This window comes from Prionailurus bengalensis, chromosome E4 (assembly GCF_016509475.1).
Source record: "Prionailurus bengalensis isolate Pbe53 chromosome E4, Fcat_Pben_1.1_paternal_pri, whole genome shotgun sequence".
NCBI classification, from domain to species: domain Eukaryota; kingdom Metazoa; phylum Chordata; class Mammalia; order Carnivora; family Felidae; genus Prionailurus; species Prionailurus bengalensis.
The window spans coordinates 42,312,057-42,332,606 of record NC_057360.1 but is presented as its reverse complement, the minus strand read 5'-3'; the positions used below and the strand labels follow the sequence as shown (position 1 = coordinate 42,332,606).

Genomic DNA, 20,550 nt, shown 5'->3' with positions numbered 1-20,550 from the left:
CACGTTTTGTTAGAAACCAACAAAGTGGTGATTTATTCTCTACTTCTCTGAAGTGTTTGAAATATTAAAATGTACCTATCTGTAAAGAAACTTCACTGTTAGGGGGAATGAGGGGTAGGGGACAGAAGCCCAGAAGATATGCAAGATGGCAGGAGGTCTGCTTGGTCCATCTTGTTTGGTTTTCAGATGTGCGAGCAGGAGGGGCATGGCCCAGTAGATGGGTTCAGGAGGAAGGGGACAGCCGTGAGTCTCATTTCTGTGGAGACAGGAGAAGTCAGACGCAGAGGTGCTGTTAGCCTGCATAGGGAAGGGGTACTCCTGAGCCACACGGGAAAGTCATGTGAAGCTAGGAGGTGGGGGTGTAGAAAGTTAAAGACGTTCCCATCTGACGTCCTCAACTTCTACAGGGAGGTAGGAGGTAGGGTTTTCTGCAGAGAGTGGGGTGGGTGGAGAGGCAATGAGGCTTGAGAATATGCCCAAGGTTGGGAGAACAGTAACAGAGGACAACGAGGGGAACATGAAATATCGTGTGATAATGTCGAACGGTCAACTGAGGTCACAGACTTGACTCTGGCTGACTCCGGTCCACAGTTGTGTGTGGTTTTACTCCAGCACCACTCCCAGACTGGCTGTGAAAGCAGGGAAGGCAGACGGTTGGATTAGCCTAAGGTTGAGTGGTGCTGGGAAGCCGTGGCAGAAAGATAAGGGGGCGAGAGTATGGAGGGTTTGGCAGGAGAATGGCTGAAGTGGTGAACTATGGGAGTGGCTTCTAGGCCACAGAGAGGAGGTGAAGCTATGGCAGGTGAGAGCCTGAGAAGGAAGGGAAGGATTTGCGGATTTGCTTATTCTTAGGGGAGTAGGTGATTCAGGTGCCTGATCTCAGCCTTTATATGTGGATTTTTACTAGTAAAGTTTAGAAAACAATTTTATTCCCCAGATTGGGGTGTGCTTTATAATAAATCCCAATTTCTTCTTTCCTTTCTTCTGCAAGCATTTGCTAAATGTTTATTGTAGCCAGATACCTTGCCGGGCTCTGGTGACGAAGAGATGAGTAAGATTCAACTTCCTCCCTACAAAGAGCTCAGAGTTTGGAGAAGGAGCTGGAAAGCCAACAGTTCCATTGCAGTGTGACATGCTTTAGACTACAGGAATGGACAGACAGGAGGGGCAGCTAACTGTCCCGGGGGATCCAGGAGGTTTTGTGGAGTAGGGGGGGTCTACACTGGGCTTAAAGGATGAGTTGGGATTTGTTAGGGAACAAGGGAGATCCTGATCCCCCTGTCTTCCATGAGTCATGAGCAAAAGCAGGGAGGATGGGAGAGAACCACCAGGAGTTTGGCCTGACCGCAAGGGACCTGTTGGGTAGAGGGGCAGAAGGCGGGTCATGGGCCCGGCGACTCTTACAGACCTGCCTTGTGAGCCATGCTAAGAAATTGAATAGTCTTCCAAGTGGTGAGAGGTAGTAAGAAACGTTAAGAGAGCGTCATGATTACCCTGTTTTAGAGAAGTAACCTGACTTGTTCCAGAAGGTGCATAGCAAGAAGAGATGACGACCCGACAGGAAAGAACAGATCCGAGAACCATTAGGAACATAGACTCACCCACCCGTAAATGTGGGATAAGGAGAGGAGGGAGGAGGGAATGGTGTGAGGCGGTTCACAGTTCTAGTTGGGGCAAGTGGGTGGATTGTAGTACCATTCACCAAGTGAGAAATACAGAACAGGCTTGGTGAGGAAGACAACGGGCTTGGGTTTGCATTTACTTCATCCTGGCTGGACAACCTGTTACAAAATGGACCAGGGCTAGGAGAGAAGTCTTAGGTACAGATTAGGGACTTTTCAGCCCATTGCCGGTAGTCAAGGCAATGGGTATGGATGAGATACATAGACAGCGTGGAACAAGAAAAATGAGAATTTTAAAAGTTTGGTCAAGGCCCACCAGTTGAGTAAAGGTGGAGATTGAGAAGGAGCGGCCACAGGTGGAGGAGCTCAGAAGAAAGAATACGGTCACAGAAACCAAGAGTCGCAGGAAGCAGAGAAAGTAAATGCTCTCCAGGGTCTTAGGATGATGGCCTAAGACTGAGCAGCCTTAATTCAATGACACTGCCGCTGCCACTTCAGGAAAGAAGTGCAGGGGGGTTAGGCGTAAACGCGAGGAGAGGATGTCAGGACTCTTCCCAGGAGAATATTCCTGCAGGGAAAGGAGGGAAAGTGTTACCTGACAACAGGCAGTGGATGTAGAGTTGAGGGGGGATTCTGGTGTGTGTGACAGAGAGAGGTGGAGGGAAGAGAGACAGACAGAGACAGACTGATGCCTTAAGATGGAGAGGACTGAGCCCATGTGCCCAGGAGAAGCAGCCAGTAGAGAAGGAAAAGTTGAAGACAGATTTGAGAGGAGGTTATGAATGGAGCAAAGTCCCAGGAGACGGCGGGTCGAATGTGTTAGCCTCGAAAAGGAGGACGACACCTCTTTTGACATGGAAGAGGAAGAGGGGATGAGTGGTGAGGACAGTAATTTTCTAGGTAAAAGGGTGTGAAATTGAGGAAGTGCATGTCTGATCGCCCGATTATCTGTGTGTTGGCGGGAGGGGAGCCAGGTCCACCGCGGGGGAGGGCAGAGGGGGAGCTCGCGGGGCAGGGAGCGGGATGATGGCTCATGAGCCGAGCTGTGCTTGGGGACGGTGGTCTGTGGTGGCCTCATCTGTACTGCAGTGTGCTTCTCCTCTGCCAGAACCGTACTCTGGCAGTGAGTGCAGGGAGAGGATAATTTGATTGCTCGGGGATTTTGAGTTTTAGAGAAGGCCAAGCAATGACAACGGATGGGGTGTTTGGGAGGGTAGTTGACCTATTCCCATGTGGGGCCTGGCCTTCTTAAGTAATTTTTTTAATGTTTGTTTATTTTTGAGAGAGAGACAGAGAGCAAGCGAGGGAGGAGCAGAGAGAGAGAGGGAGACACAGAATCCGAAGCAGGCTCCAGGCTCTGAGCTGTCAGCACAGAGCCCGATGCGGGGCTCGAACCCACAAACCGCGAGATCATGACCTGAGCAGAAGTCAGATGCCTAACCAACTGAGCCACTCAGGCACCCCTGGGCTTCTTAGGGAAATAGATACAACCAAGAGGCAACTGACGGATCCAGAAGAAAAGGGGAGGACTGAGGAGCTGGAGATGCCAATGGAGTAGAAAAGCTGATGGTGTCGAGTAATGGGGTGAGCAAGCCCAAAGGACAGGAGGGCGTCAGGAAGTCGAAATCTCAGAATTGAAGATGTCAGTGGTGAAGGGGCCTGGGTGCGACCAGGTCAAAGGTGCGGCCATGGGAGTGAGTGCTGGGGTAGAAGCGAATGGTTTTGGAACTGAGGACCTCACGGTGCTATCAGGTCAGGGCAGTGGGTGGGTCATCATCAGGGACAAGGTCACGGTGATGGCAAGACTTTGAATGAAGGGGATGATTGGTACCAGAATCCTAAGATTCTGAAGGAATGATCTAGAAGCTGACAGTGATGAAAAGGGCTAAACAATGGAAGATCAGGGCTGCTTCCAGAGTGATTATTGCCAGCATGCGGAAGGGTGACAGTGTCCATGTGGCAACAAGGAGCTAGGAGAACACTTGTGTGTCCTCCCTGCTCTGTGCTACGTCGGCCATTCGAGAGGGAGCAGGACTCTGACAGGATGATGACATCGGGAATGTACTTGTATTTGGATGGGTGCCAGAAAGCTTTACAAAAGAGTTGGGGAGTCAGGACAGTAGAAGAAAGCCCGGGGGCGAAATGAAAAATCTTACTTTCTCTTCACAACAACAACCACAACAAAACCCACACCATTGTGAGACGGGTCGGACTGATTTTGAGCCCCATTTTAGAGATAAGAGAAAAGCACCGAAGAATTGGACAGCTGTGCCCTTGAGTGAGGACAGATCCAAGAGTCCCACCTGGTCCTCTTGGCGTGACGAGTCCCCCGGGCGTGGAGAGAGATACAGCTCCCACCGAGGGTAGCTTCCGTTGCAGATAGAGCAGAGAGGAGGACAGGAAGAAAGTCAGGCCTGCTTCTCTCTCGGTCTCCCCAGGCAACCCGAACATCCCGCAAAGCCATCGCTTTTGGGAAGCGCTCACACTCCATGAAGCGGAATCTCAATGCACCTGTCACCAAGGCGGGCTGGCTCTTCAAGCAGGTGAGGCCTCCTCTGCCGGTCCCCCCACCATGACCGCTGCTCCGATTCCTCTGTATTTCTGAGTCCCTGCGTGTTTTGGTATGTGCTTCCGTATCCTATTTTTGGTATATCTCTGTGAATCTCCTAATTTTATAAAGACTCAGAGAAGTTGAGTATCTTCCCAAACTCACACAGAAAAATTAATGTCAAATATGGGAATCCAGCCAGGTCTCCCGATGGGCAGATGCAGTGACTTTGAAGTATGCTGGGTCACCAACCCCATGAGAGCACCGTCTGGCTCATTCTCAGCAGGTCCCTCTTGCTGCGCTAAGGGGACTGTCTTTAGTTCTAGGGGTCCGCTAATTCTTCCCAGTTTGACCTTGCCACTCTGCCTGACTGCCCTCTGCCCACTTATCCTGGCTCATCTCTCACCCCTTTTATCTTCCCTGGGAGAGATGCTGAGGCGCAGAAAGACAGAACTGGAAGGTCACGGGCAATAGTCCAGGGTCCGTTTCCTGCGCCCGAGGTCTTAAGGGGGTTGGCTGCCACTGGTTACTGGCAAAACCGTAACCAGAGGCAGGATGTCCTTACATAATTCGTGCCGCACACCTTCCCCTGCATCCCCCCTCCCGTGCCCAGCTCACGGTCCCCCCCCATCTGTCTCCACGTGTCCCACAGGCCAGCTCCGGGGTCAAGCAGTGGAACAAACGCTGGTTTGTCCTGGTGGATCGCTGTCTCTTCTACTATAAAGGTGAGCTTCGCTTCCACTGGGGCTGGCAGGGGCCACAGGAAGGCAGGGCCCACTCTTGCTTGTCCTGCCAAATCATCAGGCTCTGCTTCGGGTGGACGTTGGTCAGTGGACCAACGGTGGCCGGGCGGTGGCGGTGGGAGGGGGGATATGCAAATATGCCCCGTAGCTGCCGGCACCTGTGGGTCCTGACGGTGGGGTGAAGACAGAGCCCGCTTGCTCACGCGCTCGATCACGTCACATTCGACAATACTTCCCGGGCACCCTCGAGGTTTCAGGCAGAGTTCTAGGTCCGGATGGAGGACACAGTGGGTGAACAGGAAAGTCATGTGACACGCGGTGAAGTCCTGGGGTGGGGGATGGGGTAGGAACGGGAAGGAGAAGAGGAAGGTCCCTACTCACTACTAGGTAAGGTGACCTACCGATCGGGGCTTGTGTGTGGAGCTTCCTCCCGTCGCCCTGGAGTGTCCGATCCAGTCTGTGGGGGCAGAAATCGCAGTGTTGTTCACCGCTGTAGCCACAGCGCCTAAAACGGTGCATGGCACATTGTAGGTGCCCAGTGTTGAGTAAACGAACATCCCCCAGCTTCTGTCCTCTCCGTGCACCCCTACACTCACTCTCTAGCCTCTCAAAAACAGAAAGAGAGAGAGAGAGAGACCTAATAACTTTGGTGAGGCAGCCTCCAGGAAGTTATTTTTAAAATACGTACAGCAACGTTGTGTCAAGGAAGGCACCTTGGGAGCTAGTGAGGGCTGATGACAGCGACGGCCCCGTCACGCTGACGCGGGGCCACAAGAAGAGAAGGGCAAAGTGATTTTGCAGCAGGAGAGGCTGTTTCTTTTCCTCCATGCCCCGGGAATGGCAGAGCCCTGCCTCCTCTGGGCCTCCTGGGGGCAATTCAGTGAATCATTAACTTGCACAAACAAAGGTTGTACCCAGTGACCCTCCAGAATGCTGCTGTCCCTGTGCCCTGCGTTGCTGCCACCTGAACCCGGGGAGAGACATCAGGAAGGGGCTGCATATACAGGATCCAGTCACAGAGAAAACCCCAAGACGGGGGGAGAAGAATCTGCCAAGGCTTGGTCCCTGGCGCTGAGCCTCTGGGACCCAGGGCTGACTGGAGCCAGAGTATGAACGAATATGAAGGAAAGCCAGGCCCTCTGCAGACAAGAGACTCTGGGACTGGCGTGAGGGTAGAAACTTAAGAGCTGTGAACTCAAGAGGCACTGTGATGGGGGCCACCATCCACTGAGAGATGCGCTCAAGAGACCCCGTAAACACTGGCCTGGAGACTACCAGGCAGAAGGCCATCACCCCCAGAAGATGGCAGCCTCTGTTTCCCTGAAGAAGCCCTGGGTTCCTCCTGATCCTTTGGCTTAGCCCTTCCTCTGGGTACCATGCTGAGTCTGCATAGGAAGCTGGACCTTAAGCCAAGTATCTTATCTAAGTGATGAGGAAGAAGAGAAGGGGAAGCCATGAGCGTATAATCCCAGAGACCCCTTCCGAACCCTGAGGGTTTTGCAGGGTCTCTAGCCTCAGGACTCAAGAGCTATCCTAGGGAAGTGGGGAGAGGCTTGCCAGGGCCTCAAAGTTGCCCCCCCCCCACCTATTCCACAGAGGACCCCCACCTTCCGTGGGTCCTGCTGACACCTGGGGGCCTGACTAGCTAATCCATCAGGCTCTTTTGGAGATTCGGGGTGAATTATGTAACAGCCTGGCTGTTAGCCTGATCCGGGGAACAGAGGGCCAAGAGGTGACGCAGGGGCATGTCTTCCTGTGGAGACATGGGGGCCATAGAGGGGAAGGCAGACCCCTGTCAGGAGAGGACAGAGCAAGCTGCTGGGTGCCTGGGAAAACCTTGGAAACAGTTACCCAGAGGAGCCAGAGCCGAAGAGGGGACTATCCTCTCTGCCCTGCCCAATCCCATTATCATCCTGTTATGTGTATCTCTATTGGAATTGTCTTGCTTGCTGAGTCTCTATAGACAGGAGAGTGGTTAAGAATGCCTGCTCGGGGGGCACCTGGGTGGCTCAATTGGTTAAGCGTCCGACTCCGGCTCAGGTCGTGATCTCACGGTTCGTGAGTTCGAGCCCCGCGTCGGGCTCTGTGCCGACCGCTCGGAGCCTGGAGCCCGTTTCAGATTCTGTGTCTCCCTCTCTCTCTGCCCCTCCCTCGCTCACGCTCTGTCTCTCTCTCAAAAATAAGTAAACATTAAAAAAAAAAAAAAAAAAAAGAATGCCTGTTTGGGAGTCAGACTTCTTGGGTCCAAAGACCAATCCACCACTCTCTACTTAAGTAACCTGGGACCAATTACTTAACCTCTCCGCTGTATCTCAGCCTCCTTCCCCAGAAAATGGGGTAGCAGCAGGACCTTTTTGTGGGATTGTTGGTACGGTGAAATCCTTTAAGGCCATTAACTTAGAACAGGACCCGGTGTATAGCAAACCCTCCGTAATGTCAGTCGTCACTTATCTGTTTACCCTAAGGTAAGCTCCTGGAGGGTGCGTACCACTTCTCTCTCGTTCGCCTCTCTAGTCCCAGTATCTAGAACCGTGTCTGCAAGGCCGCCGGGCTCCCTACCTCCCGGGAGCGTGCCTCGCGTTGTTGTACAGAGCACACCCTGGGTGCTTGGTGGGTGGCGGCCCCGAGTCCTGACAGGCCGTAGATGAGCCACAAGTATTTATCGGTATCTGTCGTAAGAGAGCGGATACCCTCCTCTCTCTCTCCCCCTCTGCGCGGGCCACGGGCACGTGCGTCTCACCCGGGCCTCTGTTCACCCGACAGATGAGAAGGAGGAGAGCATCCTGGGTAGCATCCCGCTCCTGAGCTTCCGGGTGGCGGCAGTGCAGCCTTCGGACAACATCAGCCGAAAACACACCTTTAAGGTCAGTTGGCATTTCTCTCCCAGGCCAGGTGGGGGCGGGGGGCCTGCTCTTGTAGAGCACGCGGGACTGGAGAAGGATCACGAGCCACCTCCCCAAGGAGCCCCCCAGTGGTGGCGGAAGGAAAGAGTAGGCAGTGACCCCTGGACTCCCTACAGGCTGTTGTAAGGCTGAGGAGAGGCCCGAGAGGCCGCCTCCTCTTACCTCGGGAGTCAGGTGGGGCCCGTGGAGATGTGGATGGTGGTCCCACAGTTGTTCCTGGGGGGGGCGGGAATGAACCCTCTGCCCAGCGGCCTAGCATCGATCGCTGCAGAAATTCCTCGCAGCAGAGGCAGGGGCCGTGGCTGGTGGGGTTCTGATATCCTTTCTGGAAAGGAGTCCTCCCTACACCGAGCCCGGAGGACTGGACCCCCAGTCACACCGACTCAAATTTCAGCCTCTAGAGAAAATCGGGAGTTGGGTTTGATAGCAAATCAAGAAACGCGAACCTCCCAGTAGAGAGTAGTTTGGGAGAACAAGAGCGCGGGAAGACGGGCCTCGCATGGGCCTGCTCAGTGTCACTCCCTGAGAACCCCTGGGGAATCCACCCATCAAAGACACACTTGCAGCTGGCTCATCACAGGCCAGTGTTTTTCCACATTTAAAAATTCATGACCCACTGAAAACAATAAAAACCCCGTGCCCTTTTTGTACTTGATGACGCAAAGACCATAGGCTCCTTTCACTTCCAAATATAAAATCAGGGTACCAACCATGCCTTGCCCTAGCACAAAGCCATCTGTCCCCTAGTTGAGAATTGCCGTCCACGACCCCGAAAACCTAAAGCCGTGGTGTTAGGTGATCGAAACTGCCGCTAACACCAGGTCAGTGTCTGAGCCTGTAGGACCTCAGAGCCTGCCCCCTCCTGTCCTTCAGACTCTGCTCACCTGACCGTGGAAGAGAGGTGGGCCGCACGCCCAGGTGTCGCTCCAGAGGACAGAACCAGGAGGGGCTTCTTTGGCACATAATTAGTTCCTAGCCTCGTAGGGTCCTGTCTGCCAGAGGTGTGAACGGAATGAGCAATTAATAAAACTCTGGCTCCAGGGAGCCAGGTTCTAGCTGGGGGAAATAGAAACAGGTTGTTTAACCAACAACAGAAAGTCCTGCTATACACATTCGCGCACACACCCACACAGTCAAACAGCCTGTCTTACCCTCCCCTCCAGACCTGTGCACAGACGCATCCACACTCCAGCTCGGAGCTCTGCCAGCCACAGGCATTCCATCAGCGCCCCGAGTGACTGACACACACACACACACACACACACACACACACACACACACACACCCCTCCATAGCCCCAGCTCGCTGTGCCCATCAGCCCCTCTCCTCCTTCCCTTTCCCCCGAGAAGCGCACTGCCTCTTTAAAACCCAACTCTGAGGGCTGTGCTCAGTGGCCCACAAAGGGTTCCAATTGTGGCTATCGAGTGGCCCTTCCCCAGGGAAGGGAGGGGAAGGGAACGGAGACAGATGGGAGGCTTGTCCTGTTGCGGCCACCAAGTGAAACTCTTGGATGGCTAATAATGAGCCGGGCACTGTTTCTGCCCAGCCTGCTGCTGAATGCCTTAACCTCTTCCTAACCCAGCCCTGTGGGGGCTCAAAGGACTTCACCCCACTGGGGGACCTCCCTCAATATCATGGCCCAGTTTCACAATGCCAGGCTGGTGTCCCCCTCCGGCTCGCCATCAACTGCCCTGTCTTCTCCCAGGATCTGCCTTTTCCTGTTGCAAGCGGTTCCCGTGCCTTTGCTTTCTCCTTGTTTCCCTGTGGGCATGTTTTGTCCTCTAGCTTGACCGTGAGCTCTTCAAGTGCAAAGAGCAGGTCTGTTTTCCTGTGACTGGTGCCGGAGCAGAGCTCTGCACACACGGGGCGCTCACGAGCAAATTAATTCACTTGCTGTCCGCTCCTACCGGCCCCAGGTCACACCCACAAGACCTGCCTGTGTCTCTCTCTCTCCTGTACAATAACCCTGTGTCCTCCACTCCAGGAGGCCAGCCTGGGCCCCTGCTCTCCGTACCCTTGTGCAGTTTCAACCCCAAGGTGCCTCCTTATAGTTTCACTGCCTAGGAACACGTCCCGCTGCCCACAAGCCAGCCCCCTGCTGGAGGGTGGGAACTGGCAGGATCCAGAGGAAAGAGGCCCATCTCTACTCCTCGAGAAGTAGGACATGTCATTGCGTGATGACTCCCGTCAGAAGGGAATCATGTGCTGGGGAGGGGTGGCACAGCAGGGCGAATGTCCAGCCAGGAAAGCATGTGGGAGGCGTGGGTTTGACACAGTCTGACACAGCTGCTTCGGAGAGCCCTGGGGCTTGGTCAGGAGAGCCCTGTCTTCTCTCCTTCCAACCCTCAGAGACCCATGATTTCACACCCATGGGGTCAGAGACCAAAGTGAGGTTCACCTCTGAGACTAGTAACCACCCGGATTTCTCATGTCGACTGGGGTAAACCGGGCTACCTGCTTTTTCCGGGAGACTGAAAGTCTCACCAGGGAAGCAGGCTGAGGTTCCAGAAAGAATTCGGCTCTGGAGCATCTCTTCCTTGTGGCCTTGGAACCTGGAGTCTCACCAGGTAGAGCCCTCCCCATTAAACAGGTGCAGCGCGTCAGGCCAGAACAAAAACCCAAGTTGCCTGCAGCTGCAGAGCCGGCGTCAGGGACAGCACCGACGCCCTGAATCCTCCCCGCCAACAGCCCCGATTGCCTTGGCGCAAGCTCTGCCCTCCCCGCTCTCGGCGGGCTGAACCGGGAATCGCTGGGTGCTGTCGTCCCAGTGGTTGACAGCCAGTAGAAGGGGGGTAAACTGAATAGCTCCCCACCTCCCTCTGCTCCTCAACCTTCCTGCCACGTCATCTTCTGGCTCTCCCTCTGGTGTCTGGTTGACCTTTTCTCTGCTTCTCCTCCTTCTGACTGCGTGAGGACCCCTCCTCTGGACAGGAGCTCTCTTCTGGGTTCCCGCCTGCCGCACCTGCTCGCGGCCACCAACTAGGTAGCGTGCTCTAACAGTCCGTGCGTGCCCCTTGCATGCCCAGGGAGGTGGAGGCCTGGCTGTCTCTGCACAGAAGAGACGGCACTCGGTCCTCAGAGGCCAGGCTGGGGCCGAGGCTGGCATGTGCTCGGGGGCGGGCCCCCCGGGGGGGGGGGCGGGGGGCATCTCTCTCAGACATCGGGTAACTGCCCTTCAAATCAAAGACGGAATTTGATGGGAGAGCGGGCATGGTAATTGTGCTTCCTGTTTGTAATCACTTCAGGTGGGGCAGGTAAGCTTACCTGGCCATTGGGCGGCTTATTGGGGTCCAGAGAGCTAGCCAAGGCGGACGCCTAGACGCCAGCTGGAGCCCTTGGCCTAGCTCGGTTTGCCCCTGAGCTCCTTGTGGGGAAAAGAGCTGCAGGTCAGGGGGACGGCCCGCCTGACCGCCTGTGCTGTGGGTGTGGGTGTCTTCTCCCTACAGGTGACCACGTGCTGGGTGGATGAGGCCGGGGCCAGTTCCACGCACTGCCTCTCCCCACAGGCTGAGCACGCTGGGGTCCGCACCTACTTCTTCAGTGCCGAGAGCCCCGAGGAACAGGAGGCCTGGATCCAGGCCATGGGGGAGGCTGCCCGAGTACAGATCCCCCCAGCCCAGAAGTCGGTGCCCCAAGCTGTGCGTCACAGGTGAGTCCCAGGGCACAGGGCATGGGGGTGGGGAGCGCTAGAGAAAGAGGATCAAGGAAGCGCCCTACTCTGTGTCCTCCTGAGCCCGGCGTGCTGGCTCGAACCTCTGAGAACACGTGAACCGCTCCTTGCCTCCTAGCAGGGCTAAGCGATTCCAGAGCCTGGAGTCTCTCTTCCCTTCCCCCTGACCGGTTCTCCCTCTTCTCTCTGGGCTGCTGGAGGCCAAGAGAGAAGCCAGGTTCCATCGTGGCCTGGCCAGGAGCCAAAGACCAGGGTCATTTGCTCATTTATTCTTGGCTTTGCACATTAAACCCATGACCTCTGGAGGAGGCTAGACTCGGGTGCGAATCCCAACTCAGCTACTTGCTCACACCGTGACATCAGGGTGATCACTTAACGTCTCTGAGCCTGAATTTCCTCCCCGTGAAGGCCGCAGTTATAATCCTACCTCATAGGGGCAGCCAGGAAATCCTGACATGCAGTGAACACTCAGCCCATGGCCGCCCCATCACCCCTGCCACCTGTCGCCACCCACAGCCTCACGGCCTGTCTCTGCTGGAACCGGGTAGATGGGCGTCTTGAGTTAGATGTTAACAGGGATCCAGAAGAAGGAGGTTTTTACGGTACAGACTCCAAGTCTATTTCAGTGTCTTAGAAGTGTTTACCCGGCAACGCTGCGACAAGGGTGCTTGAATCTGTTGAATTTGAGAAGCGGTAGGGAAAACATCGTCACGAGGTCCCATCTTCACTTCAGCTGAGGGGCGTACATCCAGAAGTTCGCTCATTGGGTTCATAAATATTTACTGGAAATAGGTATGTGTGAGGCACTGTAGGGGGCGCTAGGAAGACAAGGGAAGACCAGTCTACATGCTTCTGCCTCGTGGCGCTTACGTTCAGGCGGAGTCTGTCCCGGAAGAAGCTTGTCCTGGAGAAGAAACTAGCATGCTTCTAAGCCTAGGATGTTTGAGGCAACAGCTTAGGCGCCTGGCGCCCGGCGTGTTTGATCGCACAGCCCTACGAGGGGAGCGACTGTTCTACCCGTCCTGCCAACGAGGAGCCCAAGACTTGCAGAAGTTAAGGAACTTGCATAGGACAGCAGGCTGAGCTGTAACGAGCCTCCATGGCCGAAACATCAAGGACAGTCACTATCATGAAGCTTTGGTATAGTGTGCACCGAGTTTGGGGGGCTGCAGCGGGGACAGACTGCAGAGGAGACCAAGTCTGGGGCGGGTTGGTCTTGGCCATAGCTTCCGAAGGCTGGATGCAGTGCAGGTCAGCAGAAGGGAGCAGAGAGTGGGCCGTGGAGAGGACCTAGAGGGGGAAATGAGCACACCACGCGTGGGCAAGAGTGCACTGTGTTTTCGAGTAACTGCCCGGGCTGGAGCAAGAAAGCAAAATGGGCATTTGGGAAACAGAACTGTCATTCGTTGAATCCCGTTTCCATCGCTACCTTCCTGCCCACCCTTCTCCACTCCTTTTTCCTCCCCAGTCTACCACCCCCTGCCCAGCTCGCTGCTGGGCTGGAGTCACTTACAACATCTCCCTTGGCATCCTGCAGCCATGAGAAGCCAGACTCAGAGAACATCCCTCCTAGCAAACACCACCACCAGCCGTCCCACAACAGCCTCCCCAAGCCCGAGCCAGAGGCCAAGACTCGAGGGGAGGGTGACGGCCGGGGCTGCGAGAAGGCCGAGCGGAAGCCCGAGAGGCCTGAAGTCAAGAGCGAGCCTCTGGTGAAAGCCAATGGTATCCAAGCCGGACCGGAACCATCCTCGGAGCCGGGCAGCCCTTACCCCGAGGGCCCAAGGGTCCCAGGGGGAGGAGACCGGCCCGCCCAGCCCAATGGCTGGCAGTATAGCTCCCCGAGCCGGCCGGGGAGCACAGCTTTCCCGCCTCCGGACTCAGAGAGTGGGGGGCACCAGCGGAACTTCCCCCCACGTGCCAACCCCGACAAGATTGCCCAGCGCAAGAGCTCCATGAACCAGCTGCAGCAGTGGGTGAACCTGCGCCGGGGGGTGGCGCCCCCTGAAGATCTCCGGAGGTGAGTCCTGATGGGGCGTAGGCGTGGAGCTGGGGTGCGGTGATGGCCAGGGGCGGGGGCTGGGGTAGTAACCCTTGCAGCATCCCTTGCTGGAAGCCTTCGGGAAGCCAGGCTGCGTTGGGAAACCAAGAAGACTCCAAAACCCAGGGTCTCAGGCTTGTCCAGATCCTTTCCTGTCCCCCGTGGCACCGTCTGTGGAGTGTGACCCCTGCCCTCTCTGATTGCTTCAGAGACAGGGTCGGAGTCCCCGGCACCTCTCCACAAGGATGCTGGGTGCCCAGGACACGCGCAGGCAGTCATAGGAGGGGCCTCAGCCTTGCTCCCGTCAGATATCGTCTGTGCTTCCCACCCTCTTACAACAGCCCCTGTTCCAGCATTTCCACCACCGTGAGCCTCACTGACTGCCAAGCCCACTCACCCCATTTTTGAACGGCTCTAATTGTTTGAAAGTCTTCATTTATTGCAGTTGTAAAAAAGAAAAGAGGGGCGCCTGGGTGGCTCAGTCGGTTGGGCGTCCGACTTCGGCTCAGGTCACGATCTCGAAGTTGGTGGGTTCGAGCCCCGCGTCGGGCTCTGTGCTGACAGCTCAGAGCCTGGAGCCTGCTTCAGATTCTGTGTCTCCTCCTCTGTCTGCCTCTCCCATGCTCATGCTCTGTCTCGCTCTGTCTTTCAATAATAAACATTAAAAGAAACTTTTTTAAAAGAAACGAAATGAAATGTCGCCACTCACTGATCCTAGTCCTGCCCTCTAGACCAATTTCCTCCTTTGTCCAGTGACTGGCTTTCAAATACTGGAAGACATTTATTAGCCTGATAGCGTTCATCTCGTTCATCTCAGGACAAGTGGGGCTGCTGCTCCCTCCCCTGGGTATGGGCGGCTCCAGGGACCCCAGGTGACACCTTCAGGAAGGCTACTCACCTCTGGTGGCACTCTGCTGCTGGGGACATCTGGCCTGCCCCGGGGGTGAGCGCCTCACTTGGGATGCATCCCAGGAACCTACCGGTCCCGCCCTTGACAAGAACATAAAATCTGGGGAGGCGCCCTTTTGTCCCCCCTGTGTTGGTTGTTTCCCCTCCTCCCTCCACCAGGTGCCTGGTATGTTCCCTTTCCTTCAGCTGTTTGCTGCTCTGAAAGGATCTGATACATTGTGCTTCAAGCCGGGATAGAACTAACAAGGCTTAAAGTTTCTTCCCAGGAAGCTCTGGGTGTGAAATTTCTAGCCTCAGGTTGTTGGTTGAAGGAGGAAGCTGCTTTTTTTTTTTTTTGAGATACAGTTGGCTTTTTTTTTTTTTAATTAATTAATTTATTTATTTTGAGAGAGAGAGAAAGAGAGAGAGAGCGCGCGCCAGCGAGAGAGGGAGAGAGAGAAGCCCAAGCAGGCTCCCTGCTGTCACAGCAGAGCCTGATGCAGGGATCAGACTCACTAACCATGAGATCGTGACCTCAGCCCGAGAGGGAGGAAGCTTTGAGGGAGTTTCCCTGCACCTCTGGAAGTGGCTACCTCTGCGTGCTCCCAGGGTCAGCCTGGGGCACCATTCACCTGTTCACGGTCTGCTCTAGGCTGGAGGACACAGAGGCGGGGCTGGGGCACAGATGGGTGGGTGGGGTTGTGCTCATTCTGGCTTCCTTACAGTGTCCTCTCTCTCAGTCCCTCTAGGTTCTACCCCGTGTCCCGCAGGGTCCCTGAGTATTATGGCCCCTACTCCTCCCAGTACCCTGATGATTACCAGTACTACCCACCAGGGGTGCGGCCCGACAGCATCTGCTCAATGCCAGCCTATGATCGGATCAGCCCACCCTGGGCCTTGGAGGACAAGCGTCACTCCTTCCGCAATGGAGGCGGCCCTGCCTTCCAGCTTCGGGAGTGGAAGGAGCCTCCGGGCTACGGGCGGCAGGATGGCACCATCTGGCTCCCCGGCCCCTCCCCCTCCCGGCAGCCAGTCTATTATGATGAGCTGGACGCCACATCCGGCTCCCTGCGCCGCCTGTCCCTGCAGCCCCGCTCCCACTCCGTGCCCCGCTCGCCCAGCCAGGGCTCCTACAGCCGCGCCCGCATTTACTCCCCCGTCCGCTCACCCAGTGCCCGTTTTGAGCGCCTGCCACCTCGCAGCGAGGACATCTATGCTGACCCCGCTGCCTATGTGATGAGGCGATCCGTCAGCTCCCCCAAGGTGAGCCAGCAGCGCGCCCCCTCCTTCCTCATCCCCTGAGGTCCCCCACGAGCCTACTACCATCTGCGGAGAAGATGTGCAGGTGTGCAGGCCTCTGGGACTCTTGGGGTCACTGTGCCCCACGGGGACGCACACCATATGTTGGCAGGAGCCACGATGATGCCCAGGACGCCACTGGCCCTGCAGTTCTGCCTGTGGGAGAGCTGCTTTGGGGGATGTGCTCTGACCCCTGAGCAGGAACACTGGTGCCCTTCCCCAGGTTGTGCCGGGAGCCCTAATTCCTTGTCGGAGGGCAGAGAGGGTTCTGTCTTTTGAGGACTGGACGGGTCACTGCAAGGCTATCGCAGTGGATAAATGCTGCAAATCCATTTGAATTTGGAGTCTGCTCTGGGGCAGGATACAAACATCCCTAACCTTGAACATTAGTTGGTGGGGAAGTCCGTGTCCCAGCCGGACCCCCTCACCTCTCCAATCCCCTTTCTCTTCCAGTATGATTACCTGGGAGACAGGCGGCCAGTCCCTGCAGGACTGTTCCCCTACAACTACCCACCATCCCCCACGGCCCACGATAAGATGGTACGTCCTCTCCTCCCGTCCGCTGCCCGCACGACCTCTCCTCCCAGAGCGGGGGCCCAAATAGGGCAGCCACGGGGGTGCTCTGTGCCCGGTACCTGGCCCTCCTGGTTCTCAGCAACCTCTGGATACCTCCTCCCTCCCGGCCGGGACTCTAACCCCAACGCAGAGCTTGACGCCAGTTACCCCCAGCTCTGTGACATAAGGTAGAGGAGCAGGGACTAGATCTGGAGGCGCGTGATGTCCTGATCGTCTCGACTCCAGAACAGCCTCCCGTCCGGCATGGTCAGGGGCTTGGGTCACGGCCTGGGAAGAAAAGTTAGGTCCGAGTGTCCATTAGCAGACGTCTTCTCCAAGTCTGTCCTTGGCCTGGAGTGCGGCTTCTGGGAAACGACACAAGTGGTGGGATTAAGGAAGAAAAGATTTTCTATGGTGTGTCTTTTCCTTTCCTCCCTGCTTTCCACTGGTCTCTCCCTGGAATCTGTTCTCCGGAGAATTTTGGTCTCCACCGGTCTCCACCCGGAGAACTGGATGGAGACGCCCCACCAGGGATGCTGAGGAAGGTCACAGGAACCAACAGGCAGAGTCCTGGTCCCCGAAGGCCTGTTGCTGACCCCTGTCCTGACACAGCCCCGGGAGGCCAGGGTGGAGGAGCCTGCCCAGGCGTGGACGGGTGCCCCTTCCTTCCTTCTCCCTGATCCTTCTCTGTCTAAGCCCTAGCCCTGACACACAGCACGTGCACCCACCCAGAAACCATGGATTCTTCCAGAAAACTCAGGAGCTGGTAGGGAGGGCCAACTGCATTGCTTCAACGGTGCTTCCCTCTCCCAGGGGAGGGCCCGGCGGACAGGGAGCCCTGGAACTGGGGCCCTCGAGCTGGGGCCAGAGTGAGTCCCTCCTCTGGTTGAGGCGTCCAGGAGGCAACCTCGGTGCCTGCCCCCAGCCTCTTTCCTTCCCTTCCCCAGAGCTCCTCAAGGATAGACAGAGGCCTCTCTTTGACCTTGCCCCCCCTCGCCCCCCACCGCCCCCCCCCTTCCGCCCCCCAGCTAACTCTTAACTGCTTTGCTTCCTTTTTATTGTTTTCTGTTGTCCTGTTCCTGTTTGTTTGTGTTGCTGTTGGGCCTCGGGCTCCGGGTAGGATGAACTTTTAGACCTTCAGTTGCAAAGAAACCTAGAGTATTTGGATCAGCAGGTAGGCAGAGCTGGTGCCCCCTCCCATTCCCCTGCCCTCCTGTCGCGTCTCCCTGCTCCTCCCCACCTTCTCATCTTCCCTCCATTTGACAACCTTTGTTGGCACCCCCCCGGGACACAACAAAGTGGCTTATATTTTGGTTTGCGCCTTCACGCCCCGCCCCCTTCGCCTCAAAGCCCTTTCGGGCAGCCGGGAGCTTCCTGGGGAAAAGGAGAATAAGAAATGACCACATGAATAATTAATGCCACCTCCTATTGGTTCAGGCCAGATGGAACTGTCCCTGGGGGGTAGGCGGGAATTTGCATTTCTGCTGGAGAGAGCAGCAGAGACCTTGAACAGGGGGTGAGCGCCAGGCCGGGAGGTAGGGGGTGGAGGGGGCTGGCTAAAATGCTAGGGATTTAGTGCAGCCTGAATCCGGGAAATGATCTATCACAGTTCACAGGCTGTTGTTAAACGACGTTGTTAAACATAGTTTGTAAACCAAGGACTACAGACTTGCCCTAGGATGGTGTCTTTATAGATCCTAACGCATTTAATCTTCATAACAACCCCTGCAAGGTGGGCACTGTTGTTATCCCCATTTTAGAGCCGATAAGACGAAAGCACAGAGAGGTTAAGTAACATGCCAGGGGACACACAGCCAACAAACGGCAGAGCTTGGAATGTGGCTCTGAGATTTTGACCCCGGTTGTAGCAGAGGAAATGACTAACACGAAGAAGCAGGAGTCAAGCCTCATCAGGATTATTTTTCGCTCTTAGAGTTCCAGAGAGAACCATACCCTTGACATCAGAGGCTACCGCCATAACCGTTGGTGGTTCTAGACACACAGACCTCGATGCCTCGGGGAGATCATCCTCTTAGAAGGCGGTGGGCACTAAGAAGATTTGATATCCACGTTTTGATCAGCAGCGACAGCTCCCAGCCCTCACGGGTGTTGCATTTTACTTCCAGAAACAGCATGTCGTGTCCACACCATGAGTGGTGCAGTCCACATGGGGATGGGTCTCCGGATGCCAGCCCAGAGCAGCGCTGACAAGTGCTGGCGTTTCTCCATAGGAAGCGGGGTCTGCGGTGCCCTGGGTAGTGAGGGGCAGGGCTGAGTGCCCTCAGGGCTCCTGGGCAGACTTCGCTTTCTGTGGCCCATCCACAGTGCCTGGCTGCACAGGACTTCAGTGCCACAGCTGGGCCCCTGCTGGGGCTTCTGGCCCTCATGACAGGGCTGGGCCCTTGGCGGGGAGGGATGGGGGGCGGCTTGAGAAATAACCCTTCAGAAGACCTCCTCTAGATAAAGAATAATTTTTTTTTTAAAGAATAATATTCCTAAAAGGAAGTTGTATATGCTAAGAGTCCAAAACGTGGAGTCAGACGTTCTAGTCCCAATTCTGCCAAGGGTTGTGGTTTTTTTTGTTTTGTTCTGTTTTTTGTTTTTCTTTTTTCTTGGAAATGTTGCTTTGTCTCCCTGGGCCTTGGTTTTCTCAATCATGAAATGGCCGTTGTAAAATCTGCCTTTTCTGACGTACAGAGTTCCTGGAGAATCAAGTAAGAGGGTACATGGCAACGCTTTGTCAGGCATTGGCGAGGAGTGGTCACTGCTGCTATAATGATTTTATTCGTTTTCTTCTAAAACTCAATTTAAAATATTACTCGAGCACCTTTATGGTGCATAAGGCACTGGGCTAGGTGCTTTCTCACAAAATTTCACATTTTGGACCAAAGGGACGCACAGGAGAGGAAGGAATCCTACAGTCAAAGCCTGCGGGGGCTAAAAGATCCCCAAAGCCGCAGCGTGAGTGGGAGCAGAGGCCAGGGCGAGAACATTCTGGCTTCCCTCCTTTATTGCTTGAGATCCACTGGTTGGGGAAGGAATGAGATCAGTGGGTGTCCAGGAGAAGCCTGGGCCGCCTTTGCCCTCTCCAAGCCTGGTGCATTACCAGGTCTGCCTTGCCCTACACACACACACACACACACACACACACACACAGGACACAGTCGTGGCACACAGCAGCATGCAAACACACATATACACACACCATATACAATCACACATACTCCACACACGCACACCCCATACACAACAAACACAATCTCATACACACAGGGCTCCAGGAAGGTAGGGATTGACTTGAGTTCAGATCCTTACGGAAAGATGTGGCTGATGTCCTGTTGCCCGTTAACTATTTGACAAACCTCTTACTACCGCTCTTTTCAAAGCCTTTTCAATGACACTTTGTGCCATGGAAAAAAATTCCAAAGGGCTAAAAGAGGTAGAGGGATCAGATCCTAGGAAAGCCTTTGAAAATGCTGTGGACCCTGCAAAGGGGAGTGGGTGGGTACCCCTCGCCCTGCCCACAGCACACAGAAGCAAGGCTGCCCCTGGGTCACCACCTAAGCGGATAAGATTAAAAAAATACGTGTGGGCGCGACACAGATTGGGCAGCTAAGGGCCGAAAACGTGAGAGCCTCCTGCATCGTGACCCCAGAAGCTCTGCCCTAACGTGGCTCTGTCCCTTCCCTCATTCACTTCCTCTCCCCAGAAGGCTTTTCCCCACAGAACTTCCCTCTGTTTTCTGCTGCCGTCGCCTGTAGGTCAGTTGAGTTAAAGGGACATAGCCAAGGACGCTCCTGAATGTGTTCACGTTTTGATGTTGTCACGCTGGAACCAGTGGGGGAAATGGTAGCATTTCTAGTTGATTCGGTCGGCTTGTCCTCCCTCCCTGTCCTTCCTCTCTCCTGCCCTTCCTTGTCTCTCTCTCTCTCTTTCTTTTTCATTTGGCAAGTAGTCTTTCCCCCTCCGTGTTCCTAATGGCCCTTGAAACGTAAAGATAACCTGTTGGGAGAGCAGTGTTCCAGCATCTGGTGTCCCTTTAACATGGCTTGCTTGTTTTGGCCTCCTTATTTGCTCCCTAGTGTCATCCAAGATCGGCATGGATGCTACCAGCCCAGCTCTGGAAACCGTGTTTAGCAATCCTTTCTACTCTAGAGCCAAGAGGTGGGCAGGGGTCGGGGAGAGAGAGCTGTGCCCACCTCTGTGTGAAGGCCCATCCAAAGAGCGGCCCCGGTTTTCTTTCTCAGCTGTTTCATTTAGTTCAAATTTGGGGAGATGGGT

The 20,550-nt window shown here is 55.3% G+C and overlaps 1 protein-coding gene across 18 annotated transcripts in view; it reads left to right on the top strand.

The window, feature by feature from the left end:
• The window catches only part of PLEKHA6 (pleckstrin homology domain containing A6), a 143,684-nt gene that overhangs the window by 101,232 nt on the left and 21,902 nt on the right, over positions 1–20,550 (top strand). For 7 of the 18 annotated variants that reach the window (XR_006295396.1, XM_043568435.1, XM_043568432.1 and 4 more), the window contains 8 exons: positions 4,061–4,165; positions 4,823–4,895; positions 7,677–7,777; positions 11,263–11,465; positions 12,955–13,506; positions 15,156–15,678; positions 16,168–16,254; positions 17,390–17,443. Coding sequence is in view for 17 of the 18 variants with exons in the window: in XM_043568435.1 (XP_043424370.1) it covers positions 4,061–4,165; positions 4,823–4,895; positions 7,677–7,777; positions 11,263–11,465; positions 12,955–13,506; positions 15,156–15,678; positions 16,168–16,254; positions 17,390–17,443 (1,698 nt within the window). In the remaining variant the exon portion in view is untranslated. Of the gene's footprint in view, positions 1–4,060; positions 4,166–4,822; positions 4,896–7,676; positions 7,778–8,060; positions 10,800–11,262; positions 11,466–12,954; positions 13,507–15,155; positions 15,679–16,167; positions 16,255–17,389; positions 17,444–20,550 lie in introns of those variants that run through there. The other 11 variants (XM_043568439.1, XM_043568433.1, XM_043568443.1 and 8 more) reach the window with 8 other exon arrangements.